The sequence below is a fragment of the Ursus arctos genome, unplaced genomic scaffold (assembly GCF_023065955.2).
Source record: "Ursus arctos isolate Adak ecotype North America unplaced genomic scaffold, UrsArc2.0 scaffold_14, whole genome shotgun sequence".
Taxonomy (NCBI): Eukaryota; Metazoa; Chordata; class Mammalia; order Carnivora; family Ursidae; genus Ursus; species Ursus arctos.
Genome location: NW_026622808.1, coordinates 13,193,179 through 13,206,282, shown reverse-complemented (window position 1 = coordinate 13,206,282; position 13,104 = coordinate 13,193,179). Strand labels below are relative to the sequence as shown.

At 65.3% G+C, this 13,104-nt stretch overlaps 1 protein-coding gene across 1 annotated transcript; it reads left to right on the top strand.

The window, feature by feature from the left end:
• The first annotated feature begins 647 nt into the window (after window positions 1-647).
• Window positions 648-12,814, top strand: MKNK2 (MAPK interacting serine/threonine kinase 2). Its single transcript, XM_026480968.4, has 14 exons — window positions 648-772; window positions 908-1,043; window positions 4,296-4,383; window positions 4,507-4,608; window positions 4,691-4,788; window positions 6,808-6,887; window positions 7,184-7,257; window positions 7,511-7,615; window positions 7,739-7,794; window positions 7,880-7,975; window positions 8,366-8,560; window positions 9,327-9,491; window positions 10,252-10,295; window positions 10,617-12,814. Exons 2-14 carry the CDS (start codon window positions 993-995, stop codon window positions 10,852-10,854), a joined length of 1,392 nt encoding a protein of 463 aa, XP_026336753.1. The 5' UTR covers window positions 648-772; window positions 908-992; the 3' UTR covers window positions 10,855-12,814.
• Window positions 12,815-13,104: the final 290 nt, after the last annotated feature.

The window sequence follows — 13,104 nt, the reverse complement described above, 5'->3', positions numbered from 1 at the left end:
CCATACAATGGTCCTCTTTCTGCCAACTAGAGGGCAAACTCTTGGGGAGCTCCCTGGAAGAGGCAGCTGGGTCTCAAAGCCTGTTGGGCTGCACCGGCAAGACAACTGGAGCCAGGATCAGGGAGGTGCACCAGGGGCGCATAGCAGGTTGTAGGATCAATCAAGACAGAGCCACAGCACGTTCTGGGATTGGGGAGCTCCAAGAGGGAGCCATATATGTTCTAGGGAAGGGAAGTCGCCCAAAGGAGTCAGTGTGTCCCAGGCCCTGCCCGGCATCCTGGGGGAACTGCCAGAGCGCAGGGCCCGGCTCCAGCTCGGTGCCAGGGACCCGCGGGCCTCCCAGGGCCTCAGGCAGCCCCGCCAGCACCCGCACCCCTGCGAGCAACCGTCAGCAGCCCTCCCAAGTCCTCCCGGTGCCCCGCGCACCTCACCGCGCAGGCGCGTGAACACCCCTCAAGGCCCGAGTGCGCAGCCTCACTTGGCCCGGAGGGCCCTGCAAGCTCCGCCCCCGCTGTGCGTGTGTGGGCGGGGCGGGCGGGGCGGGGCATGCGTATGGGGCGGGGCGAAGCCTGGCCTATAAAGGCGGCGGCGGGGCGGTGTGCTCGGCTCCTCTCGGCGGCGGCGGCGGCGGCGGCCCAGGCGGAGGAGTCCGCGGTGGTGGCGGCGGCGGCGGCGCTGTTCCCCGCGCGGTCCGCGCAGCGGGGTCCGGGCTGCGTGTCTCGGGCGGCGGCGGCGGCGGCAGCACTGCGGCCCCGGCCCGAGCCCGACCCCGGTGAGTGCGGCCCTGCGACCCTGGCCCGGCCCCGACCAGGTCTCGGGGATCGGGCCCAGCGGAGCCTCGCCGGCCCGGGTTCCCGGCGCGCTGGCCGCAGACACTCACGCTCTCCTTTGTCTGCTCCGCCTGCAGGGTCCCTTCCCCGGCCGCCCCCCGCCCACGGGCCGCCCCCCCGGGCCCGCCGTCCCCTCCCCCGCTGGCGGGGCCCGGACAGAAGATGGTGCAGAAGAAAACAGCCGAACTTCAGGGCTTCCACCGTTCGTTCAAGGTGAGGGCCGGGTGGGTTTGGGGTCACCTGGGGTTGGGCCACTCGAGTGGCTGGTGGGGGGCGCGTAGCCCACCCCCAGGATCCCCCCCGCCCCGGAGTTAATGCCTGCCTCCCACCCTGAGTCTGGAGCTGCCCCAACCGGGTGTGCGCTGGTGGGGGGGGTGTCAGTGGGCCACGGTTCAGGCCCCAGCGCCTTGGGGACTGTGGGGTCTTTCCTCTAAAAACCCCAAGTGGGGCTGGGGCCTGCAGCCCGTGGGGGCACCTGGTTGTGTGTCCCCTGCAAACCCTAGCCGGGTGTGCACTGCCAGGGAGCTCAGCAGGCCACAGTCCAGTCCTCAGCGCCCTGGGCCTATGGGTCTATGGGGTCTTTCCTCCAGGGATCCGAGGTAGGGCTGCAGGTCCCCAAAAGCCCTCCTAGGTGGTCTACAGAATGGGGGAGTGGATTGGATGCCCCCTGGCCCTGCACCTCCCAGACACTCCAGGCCCAAGTGCTATTTCCTGTGGGAGCGGGAAGTTTCTGCGGTGGCCCCACGGCTGCAGCCGAGTCCTGGTCTCAGATGAGCGAGTCGGGGGGGGGGGGGGGCGGGCAGGTGCTGGGCTGGGGCCTCACAGAGCTGGCTCAGGGGACGCAGTGATGTCAACGGCCGCCCCACCCCGCCCGCCGTGTTATGTAATGGCTTCCCTGGGCCTCCTTGGGCAGGGACCTGTTGCCCTGTAAAGAAGGCAGGACCTGGGTGTGTGTGTGTGTGTGTGTGTGTACACAGGCGCGCTGCGCACTGGGGTGGGAGGAGCGAGTTGAGACTCTTTGGGTTAGAATTCCCAGGCCTGTCCAGCCAGCATCTCGCGCCAGCACGCCCCACCCCTGCCCACACCACACGCCTGTCATCCTCGCACTTTCCCCCGCCTAGGGCAGCGACACCCTTGGCACGTCCAAGTGTCCAGGGCTGGGCTGAAGGGGGGGGTGGACCTGAGACGTCACTGGCAGTGGTCTGTCCCCTCCTGGGGCCGGGCAGGAACTGAGACAGGGTCAATGTGAGGGGCCGGCACAGCGGCCAAAGCAAACTCGAACTTTCTGGATGGTTCCAGCTGCCTCCTGCCAAGGCCTGCTGACTGGAGGCCTGAGGCCAGCCCCAGGCCCAGCCGGCCCACGTTGCTTGGGACCAGAGGCTGCGCCCAGGTGGGACTATGGGAGTGCTGAGGGGGTGGGAAGGACACTGCACAGGGAGCCTCAGCTCCGAAATGAGCCTCCCGGCCACTCTAGGATTCTCCTCCCACCACACTGAGGTTGCTCCCTGGGGCTGGGGCCAACCCCCCTGCCCCCAGCAGCAGCACACCAGGGACATGCTTCTGCCAGGCATCTCCCAACACACTTTCCCCATTTTAAGTTGGGAAATCGGAGGCTCGGAAAGGGCAACGGTTTGCCCTGGGTACTCCCTGCACGTGGTGACGAGGACGCGGGAGCTGGCTCTCCCCTGGGGGTGGCTTGGCCACCCTTTCTGTCTCCAAGCTGGAGGCCGGGACAGGAGTGTGGGGGTGGTGAGGGGACCCAGCAGGCCCCCTGGGGTCCTCGCGCCCTTCCTCCTTCGGACGAACCGTGGGCAGCTTCCTCCCACCACACCCACAGATGTCGGTCAGGCCTGGGGCTGAGGTCACTAGACCAAGGTGAGGTAGCTGGTAGGTGACATCGCTGGCTACTGACCGCCAGCCTCTTGTCTACACTCCCTCGTAATCACCCCCTTCGTGTGGTTGCCCTGGAGCCCCTCCTCCCAGGTGGAAGCAGTAACCTGGCCCCTCTGGAGGAGTCTTATCAGAGTGCTGATGGCCGGTGTGCCAGACGGCTGTGTGCCTGACTCCCCACGGGGCCGGAGCCCACAGCAGGCAGGGCCGGGGCTGGAGGGTGAGCCCTGAGCAGGCTGGCTGGTGTTCCCTTCTCCCTGCTCCCTTGCCAGGCTGGGCCTCCTAGCAACTATCTGCAGGGTGGGTGGGGAGGCTGGGAGGGCCTGGGCATGTTTTTCAGCCGCTCCCTCTGACCTCTGCCTGCCCCCCTCTGCTGCCGGCCTGGCTTCCGGGCCTCCTGTCTGTAGGAATCTGGCTCAGCTCCTTTGGCATCGGGCCCCTGGGGGTCGCCCCTTGGGGTCTCTCTAGGGCTTTCCTGGAGTACCTTCTCTGGGTGACCCTCCAGCCAGAGCCTGGCCCCAGTTGTCCTGCGGCCCAGGGAGGGGCAGCGACTTGGGCCAGGTCACCCAGCCTCAGCACCACCGTGCACACAGGCCCCCCCACCCCCCCACGGCCCTGGCCACCTAGTCCACTAGGATGCGGGGAGCTAAATTAGAGCTAAGTCCTGAGGCAACCTGGCTGGGCCTCAGCCTCAAAGACCTCACGCCGGGGGCTGTCAGTCCTCACCCTGGACCATCTGCTCTGCAGAAAGTTATTCCAGCAATCCTGTGGGGCATATGAGGTGGTTTCTCCAATCCCCAGCCGCCTTCCTTCTCTAGTCAGGGCCTAGCGCCCTTCCCCCAGTCGTGGGGGTTGGCGGGCAGCCTCCAGTGGGCCCCTCTCTCCCAGGGCTGCTTTCTTGGCTGGGCACGGGGGCCTGTGAGGGGCTCTGTCCTGGGGGTGAAACAGGGACAGTGCATGCTGTGGCCTGGGCAGGGCCAGGACAAGGGTGGCCCGCTGTTGACACTCTCACACGGGAGGCCTTGGAGGCCCATCTTGTGAGCCTCCAGAGTCTGGGGCAGTGACACAGTCTGGTAACAGGGGGACCACAGAGGGAGCAGGATGTGGCCAGGAGGGCAGTGGCTCCCCGTTCAACAGAGGGGAAACTGAGGCCAGAAAGGCAAGGGCCTAGTGCAGGAGGCCGTGGGAAAGCAGGCAGGGCCGCCCCTGCTGGGAACCCCGCCTGGAAGCGGTGACTCATCCCCTCCCACTGACCGCCTGCTGCCTTTGATCCCTGGCAGCCCAGGGGGCCAGTTGGGCTATGAAGGTTGTCCCCATTCTGCAGGGGTGAGCAACCAAGGTGTGAGACATGGCCTGGGCACCACGGTGACTCACGCCTGGTCCTCTGCCTCCTCACGGTCCCTCCCCACTCCGCATCCCCTTCCTGGATGCCCCAGGGACCCTGGGCTGGTGTGGGGGGGCATCCATTTCCTCACAGGCAAAGCCAGGCTTTGCTCCCCTTGCCTTGTGGACACAGGGGGCTGGGTCGCTCTCTGGGCAAGGCCTGAGAGCTCTTTCCTCTCCTTTCCCCTGCAGGGGCAGAATCCTTTCGAGCTGGCCTTCTCCTTAGACCAGACCCATCACGGGGAGACTGACTTCAGCCTGGAGTGCCCCGCCCGCCCTGGTGAGGGCCTGAGAGGGAGGGGCGCTTCCCCGGCGGCGGGTGAGGGCCGGGCCGGGCCTGGGAGCCACAGGGGCCGTTGCCTGCTGAGCAGGGCTGGCCTCACCGCTGGGTCTCCCAGTACAGATATGCCCACGAGCCAGCCCATCGACATCCCGGACGCCAAGAAGAGGGGCAAGAAGAAGAAGCGGTGCCGGGCCACTGACAGCTTCTCTGGCAGGTTTGAAGGTGAGTGGGGACCAGCAGGGGCGGGGGAGGAAGGGGGATGGGGCTGGCCTGGGGCAGCTCTCACAGCCCCCCTGCTCCATAGACGTCTACCAGCTACAGGAGGATGTGCTCGGGGAGGGCGCCCACGCCCGAGTGCAGACCTGTGTCAACCTCATCACTAACCAGGAGTATGCTGTCAAGGTGAGCACCTGCGCCCGGGCGGCTCCCCTCACCTCTTCCCACCGCACCTGGGATCCGGCCCTGGCCGAGGGTGGCGGGAGGTGGGGAGCTGGCATTCGAGCCCCTGGACCAGCAGCTGGGGAAAACTAGTGTCTAAAAATGGCCCTAGGGCCAGTGACTCAGGCCACCCCTGGGAATCTAGGTCAGACTGGTCTGAGCCCCTGAGGCTGGGCGGGAAGTGACCACAAGGGGCAGCTCCCTACACAGGTGGCCGAGGACCAGTGTGGCTCGGGGCTTCAGTCAGAGTTGGCTCTTGTCTGCTGGGTCACCTCATGCCATTCCTCAGGAGTGATGAGTGGTTGTCCATGTTGGACACAAGGGTAAAAAGGCAATGCTTTACTTGGGGCCCGAGGAGGCTTGGCATTTGGGGAGACCAGGGCAGGCCCAAAAGAACCTCTTGAGTGTTCCTGTGTGACCCCTGACCCACGGTATGGCCAAGTGGTGTGGGAGCTGTGACCCCGAAACCCGTGTTTCTGGGGCAGACAGTGTGACCCTGTGTTCTGAGAAACCTTCCAGCCTTCCCTGGCGACCCTGCATCGGGGTGGGGTGGGGTCACAGGAGGCTGGCGGCCCAGGTATGAGGACCAGGTGCCCCTCGGTGAGCGGGGCTGGCCAGAGCTTAGGGCCTTGGTGGAAGTCTGATGAGAAAGGTGGCCATGGTCCCTGCCCCCCACCCCACCCCTACCCTGGGAGCTCCTGGGTGGGTGGGGAGCGACGGTGCGAGGGAACTGGATGCGTAGCCTCCAGCACTTTCTGCACTGGGTGCTTTCCTCCCCGGGACCCTGCTGGGCAGCCTGGCTTCCGGTCACTGTTGGACCCTGTGGCTTCCTCACACTGTTGTGGGACCTCCCGTAAAGCCATCCCTCTCCTCTGCGGGACCACATTTTTCTCCATGAAGTAGGGGTCCTGGCCGGATTGCCAAGAGCTAGTCCAGAAGAGCGTGGCTGCTGACGTTGTGTCAAGAGGCCTGAAACCTGGTGGTTCTGCCACATGCTTCTCTGTGGCATCGGGGTTTGTCGCCAGACCGGTGGCACGGTGCACAGGCTGGGCCCTGGCAGCAAACGGATGTCGCGCCTGCTGCAGAAACTAGCTGGGGGAACACCGCGTTCCCCTCCAGGCCGATGCACTGGACAGGGAGCGCTGGGCCCGGGGGTGACCTAGCCTGCCTCACTGGCCCAGTGAGAGGGGGCCCAAGGATCCAGCCTGGGGAGAGGTCCCCACTGGGGGCCTGGGTTGCCTGGAGAGAGGCACCAGGCACCTTCTGCCCCCACTTCTAGGAGCAAAGGTGGCTGGGGGGGACCCTCTGGTCCTCAGAGCTCCTGGGTGCCCGAGGGTAGTGGGGGCAGAAGCTGGCTTCCTGAGGCTGAATCCCAGGAGACGATGCCTGCTGGTTGGCAGGAGGGCCAGTCTGGACGGGCTGAGGGACCCCAGGCAGCTGCCCAGACAGTCATGAAACTGGAGAGGTGGCACTTGGCACCGAGGCAGGCAGGGACGGCGTGGCTGGCAGCCAGGCACCCTAAGGCCCCTCCAGTCCCCTGGGTGGTGTGGGAGCCCACGCAGTGGCCACGAGTCTCCCGGTCAGGGAGGGGAGGCTGCGCAGTCCCAGGGACCCTGACACCCTGAAGAGGTGTTCTGTAGGAGTCCCAGACCCCAGACATGCTGCCGAGGTCTGCAGGGTCTGGAGTGGAGAAGGCCCAGCCCTTTCTCTTCTCCGTCTGCCTTTCTTGTCGAGCTTGTCTCTCCCCTGGTGCCACCTGGAAAACATGTTGCACTCCTCCGCTCCCAGGCTTGTGTTGAGGCCACAGTCCTGACCTCTGGCAAATTCTGGGCCCCAGGAGGCGAGCTCAGCTTCTTAGAATTTGAGATCTAAGCTCTACATGGGGTTAGGCATGGCACAGGGCAGATTTCTGGTAGGGGCCCCTTGGGCTTTGGAGGGTCTGGCTGACCAAGCTGCTCTGTCTCCTGCCCCACCCCCTTCTAGATCATCGAGAAGCAGCCGGGGCACATTCGGAGTCGGGTTTTCCGGGAGGTGGAGATGCTGTACCAGTGCCAGGGACACAGGTAATGGGACCCACCTCGCCACAGAGCTGGGCCCTGAGCCATCTTTCCGTGGATGAATGAGCCTGAGTACCTCGTTCTCCCCGGCAGGCTTTCAGGGAGCACCTGCTGTGTATCTCTGTGCAGGGTCTGCTGTGGTGCACTCAGGGTCAGGCAGGCAGTCCAGAGTGGGCCCAGTGCCAGCCTTCCTGTGGGCAGGAGGGGTGGAAAGGGTGGGCCCCTGCTGGGCTGCATGGTGGCTGCACAGGGGCCTCAGGAAGCCTCCCTCCTCTCCTGCCTCTCCAACTCCCATGTGCCAGGAATGTTCTAGAGCTGATAGAGTTCTTCGAGGAGGAAGATCGCTTCTACCTGGTGTTTGAGAAGATGCGGGGTGGTATGTGGGGCCTGGGAGACACTCCACCTGGGTCTTCATGGGCTGTGGGCTGGGCCACCAGGAAGGACTTCTCAGAGCTGCCCCTCTACCTCAGAATGGGGGTGGGGTGTCTGAGCTTCCTGTCCAAGCTTTGAGCCCAAGGAGGCCAGAGTGGGCGCATCCCTGCGGGGTGGAAGTGGGTACTACTGGGCAGTGGCCTGGAGACACACAGGTGACCCGTACACGTTCTCCCTGCACCCCGGCCTGGCCGCAGGCTCCATTCTGAGCCACATCCACCAGCGACGGCACTTTAACGAGCTGGAGGCCAGCGTGGTCGTGCAGGACGTGGCCAGTGCCCTGGACTTCCTGCACAACAAAGGTGGGTGGTGGGACCCCCGTAGTCCCCGGGGGTGTCCAGCCTTGCGCCTGGTCCACCTGCCCAGGACTCCCAGAAGATGCCCCCACTCCCCCCACTGACTCTCCCCCCTGGTTCTCACCGCAGGCATCGCCCACAGGGACCTAAAGCCAGAAAACATCCTCTGCGAGCACCCCAACCAGGTAGGACGCGGGGAGCGGCATTCCCTGCGGCCGGGCCGGGGTTGGCCGGGACCCCCGCCTCACCGCCTCTTCCCACCCCTCCCAGGTCTCCCCCGTCAAGATCTGCGACTTCGATCTGGGCAGCGGCATCAAACTCAACGGGGACTGCTCCCCCATCTCCACCCCGGAGCTGCTCACCCCGGTGAGGCGCGCGGGCAGCGGGCACGCCCTGACCCGCTCCTGGGCTGCAGTTGCGTAACCTCGAGGTGCGGCCGGCGGAGCTGGGGCTTTTTTGCTTAGCAACAGCCGCTGATTGGCCCCGCAGAAAGGGGCGGGCGCGGCCGCAGGAGGCGGGGCGGGCTGGCTCTCGGCCGCTGATTGGGTGGAGGGGCGGGGCCGGCACCTGCCACCTGTTGATTGGGCGGAGGGGCGGGGCTGGCCCTCTGGCCCGCCGCTGATTGGCCCGGCGGGGCGTTGGGCGCCCCGGCCCGGTGACCCTGTGTTCGGGCCCTCACGTGACGCGGGGAAGTCCCGGCCTGCGGCGCTGCCCTTCCCCCTCGGCGGGCTCCTGACGCCCGGTCCCCGCCCGCAGTGCGGCTCAGCGGAGTACATGGCCCCCGAGGTGGTGGAGGCCTTCAGTGAGGAAGCCAGCATCTACGACAAGCGCTGCGATCTCTGGAGCCTGGGCGTCATCCTGTACATCCTGCTCAGTGGCTACCCGCCCTTCGTGGGCCACTGCGGGAGCGACTGCGGCTGGGACCGCGGCGAGGCCTGCCCGGCCTGCCAGGTGCGCGCATGCGCCCCTCCCCCGCACCCCACCCGCCCCCGCACCCCACAGTTACTCCCTGCACCCCACGGGGGCCCCCACCCGCCCCCCCACCCGCCCCTGCACCCCACAGGGACCCCCTAACCCCACGGGGACCCCCCTACCCTCCCCCACACCCTCCCCCACACCCCATGGGGACCCCCACCCTCCCCCCCGCATCCGGCAGAGATCCTCGCCCCCTGCACCCTGCCACACCCCTACCCCTCCCTACCGCCACCACCTTGATCATGGCCACCCACACCCTACACATCCACAGGGTAGTGCTGGCCCAGCCCTTCAGGGTTACACAGGCTTCTTGGATCCACGGGCTATGAGAGAAAGCTGCTGGGAGTCAGGGAGCTGCCGTGGGGGAGAGACGGGGTTCCAGCCTCGTGGCCTCTGCCCCATTGGAGCTTGGCTGCCAGTCAGCCCGTCTCAGGCAGAGTGCACTGAGCACTTGGGTGAGGCCAGCCCTGCAGTGCAGCCTGTGTCCAACCCCAAAGCCCTGGTCCTGCCCACTGATCTCAGGGCCTTCTCCGCCCCCTGCCCACCCTGCCATCGGAGGGGGGAGGGTGTGCAGTGTGTCCAGGTCAGGGGTGAGACCGCATGGCTGGGTCGGGGGGCCCTGGCAGAGCTCCTTACTAAGCGGACGTGCCCGACTCTGGGTCCCGGCTGGCACATGTCCTTGTGGGGCTCTACCGCCTGCAGCGGGCCTCTCACCCCTTGCCCCCCCCCCCCCGCCCCACAGAACATGCTGTTTGAGAGCATCCAGGAGGGCAAGTACGAATTTCCCGAGAAGGACTGGGCCCACATCTCCTTTGCTGCCAAAGATCTCATCTCAAAGCTCCTCGTCCGCGACGCCAAGCAGAGGCTGAGCGCTGCCCAAGTTCTGCAGCACCCGTGGGTGCAGGGGGTGAGCGTGAGCCCCGCTAGGGCCTCCTGCCTCCACACAGCCTCCGAGGGGCTAGGGGGTGACTTGGAGCGGGTGTATGAGAGCCCTTGGGGAGCCCAGCAGCAGTTCCCCACCTGCAGCGTGGGTCTGGGGCTCAGTCCCGGCCCTCCGTGGGGGCATGGGCGCAGAGGGAACTGCTGCCAGCTAGGGTCTGGGACTTCAGGCACTGCTGCTCAGTGAGTTGCTTGGCCTTGTGCCCCGGAGGCGCTGGGGCCTCTTCCTGCCTGGCACACCTGCACAGAACAGCAAGCCGAGGTCGTCCAGGTGTTGGGCAGGTCGCAGACCTCCGACAGGGCCTGCCAACCCCAGCCCAGCTCTCTGTCCCCACCCGTCTGGAAAGAGCCTGCCATTTCTCTGGCCAGCGGTCACCCGAGCCAGGCTGTCAGCCCATGGCAAGGAGGTCACAAGGGCAAGGGTCTTAACCAGAAATAGAAGTTGGCACCGGAACTCCCCAGGGAGCAAAGACTGGGGTCCTGATCACAGGGGCAGCTGGTGGAGGAGTACTCACGCTCTCTGAAACATCAGGAGACCCATGAGTAGGCAGAGGAGGGGGCAGGGAGCAGATGTAGTGGACCACTGCGGGGCCTCTGCCACATGCTGCTCCCCCTGGCCTGACTTGGTTCCAGCAGGTGCACCCCCTGACCCCTGGTCACAGCCAGCTGGGCACTGGGAGGGCAGCTGGGCTCTGCTCTTCAGCCCCGCCCCTCCTGTCTCCTTACAGTGCGCTCCGGAGAACACTCTGCCTACACCCATGGTCCTGCAGAGGTGAGACCCGCAGCGGGGCGTGGGGCTCTGGCAGGGACCATGAGTTGGGAGTGGTTAACGTTAAGTGTTTTAAAAGGACAAGAAATCCTCTTTAAATTGTTGGGCTGAGAAGCCATTTAGTGTTTGGGTTTTCTTGTACAAGTAACAGAGATGGATTGGGGCTCCCGAGGGTGGGGGGGTGTCCTCGTCCTCCAGGGAGGCTCAGGGGGCCTGGGGCCTGCAACCCCTTCCCCCGGGTACTGCACGGCCCCCGGGGGTCCCGAGGGGATCGAGGCAGCCTGGCAGCCCCCTCCACCTCCTCTGCGACCGCCCCCTCCCCAGGAACAGCTGTGCCAAAGAGCTCACATCGTTTGCGGCGGAGGCCATCGCCATGAATCGGCAGCTGGCTCAGCGCGAGGAGGATGCAGCCGAGGAGGCGGAGCAGGGCCCGCCCGTGGTCATCCGAGCTACCTCACGCTGCCTGCAGCTGTCCCCGCCCTCTCAGAGCAAGCTGGCCCAGAGGCGGCAGCGAGCCAGCCTGTCCGCGGCCCCCGTGGTCCTGGTGGGAGACCACGCGTGAGCCCTCCCTCCCTCTGTACATAGGTCACCCCCCCCCCCGTCAGATCTAAAGATGTTTTTTAAGCTGTTGCCAGCCGGTGACCAGCAGGCTGCCCTCCCCTGGCTGGACTCCGAGGCACTAAGCTCAGTGGGGGGGGAGGGGGGCTCTTTTTATATGAGGTTTTTGCTGTTGGGTTCTTTTCTCCTTTTTTCTGCCCCACCCCCATTTTTCCCCTTTAAAAGGTGTTAAAGCAAAGCAGGCGCCTGGGGCGGAGAGTGGAGGACGCGTGTCGCTGGGCTTGCCCGGTCCCTGCCACCCCAGCCCCAGATGCTCACCTGTACTGTGAAAGGTCCCCCCGCCCGGCCCGCCCAGATGTGACTCAGGAGAGGAGGGCGTTTGTCGTCTTCCAGAGCTGGGGGCACAGGAACGCTCCCCCTCCCCAGCCCTCACAGTATTTTCAGGGACGGGCCCACCCCACATCTCCCCTCAGTGACGCAGCCGCCCCTTCATCCCTCACCCGAGACAGCCTGGTGGTTTGGTGGGGCGGGGGCTTCTCAGGTCTCCCTGTGGCGGGAGGGGGCCTGGGTGCAGGCGGGCGGGATACACGGCTGCCCATGGCCTCTCCCCTCTGACTGACAATCGGGGCTCTCAAACCTTGACCTTAAGCTGCAGCTGACCCGGGTGGGGGGTGCACCCACTGCCCCCTCCCTTGCCCACCCAGGAGGGCGGTGCCAGCGGAAGTGGGAGGGGCTGGACAGGCGCCCGTCAGCCAACGTGGGGGTCCCAGAGACCCCCACCCCGGGCACCCGAGTGCCCCTTCTCAGGGCTCAGTCTGACCACGGCCACGTCCCGCCCCTTGTGACCCCTGGGGTCTGGTGTGGAAGCTCTTGTCAGCCCCCTTCCTCCTCAGAGCCAGGGCCCACCCAGGGGTCCTGCTGAAGCCCCCACCCCCAAGGGCAGTGTTTCGACTCTGCCCACCTTCAGGAAAAGGGCCGCTGCTGCCACGGCCTCCTGGGCACCCAGGAATCGTCATGCCCGCCTCTGCCCACCTCGGCGCTGGGGTCAGACGTCAAGGGGCCTGCCAGGCTTGGGGAGACTGACGCCCTCCTCGTCCTCGGGTGGGAAACACTATGCAATACAGGCCCCCTTCTCCACGCACACGTGCTTCTGCCGGCCAGGGAGGGTGCCTATGGCCCCCCGCCAGGGCAGCGTGGCCTGGGGTCTGGCCAGGTCTCCATGGCAGGCCAGGGCCTGGAAAGCCCTCTGGCTTCTAGTTGTTCGTCCTGTTTTGTTAATTTTTTAAAGACATCAGTTGACTTCCCTTCCCTGTTCTTGAATACTTGAATGTTGGGGGGCCTCGCGGGTGGGGGGGACCCAGATGCCGTTTCTGTGGCAGTCTCTGGTGCCTGGTGGGGACTGACACCCCCTCCTGTCCCCCTGCCCCCCTGGATCTGTGGACTGGCCTTTCCAAAGACCCCGGGGGGTGGGGAGGCCGCCCCCACCCCCTCTTCTTGCCCACAGGTGATCCTACGTTTTGCAACTGGGGTTTCTGCCTTTTTGTAAAAAAGAAACAAACGGACTCCCGCCCGCCACAGGCGCCTTGGCCCTTTTACTCTGGAAAGCGGAGCTGTGAGGAGCTTTTTTTTTTTCCCAAAGGTGGGACAGCCACTTCCTCCGCCCATCACGTGTCACCTGGACCGTGTGAGCTGGAGGGACTGTCAGAACCGTTACTGTGAATGAGCACCTGGCTCCCAGGCCACCCGGCGCTGGGGGAGGGGAACGGCCACGTTTCAATGTTAAGACAAGTAAAAAAGACAAAAAAAAAAAAAAAAAAGTTTTTTTAAAAGTAGGGGGAAAACACCCAAGCACTTTAACTCCACCGCACCAGGTGAATCGATACGGCTCATTTTCCTTACACCAACTGTCAATGCCGGAATTTTGTATTGTTTTGTAAGGATTTAATAAAAGTCATAAAAACTTGTGCCCTTGTCCTGGTTTTCTGTTGTGTAACAAGTGGCCTGAAACCACTTCTCATCCCCAGTGACGCCATGAGTCCGGAGCGCGGGCGGCCCAGCGGGCTTGGCTCACTGCTCCAGGGGGCCTGGGCTCTCGCCGGTGCGCTGGGCGGCCCCTCAGGCTCCGGACTGGAGAGCAAACATTCCACGGCACCGAAGGGGGAGCTACCGGCTTGGCCTGGCCCTGGAAGCTGTGCCATGACCTCCCCACATCCAAGGCGAGGCTCCCGGCTGCCCCAGATCTAAGCTTAGGGAG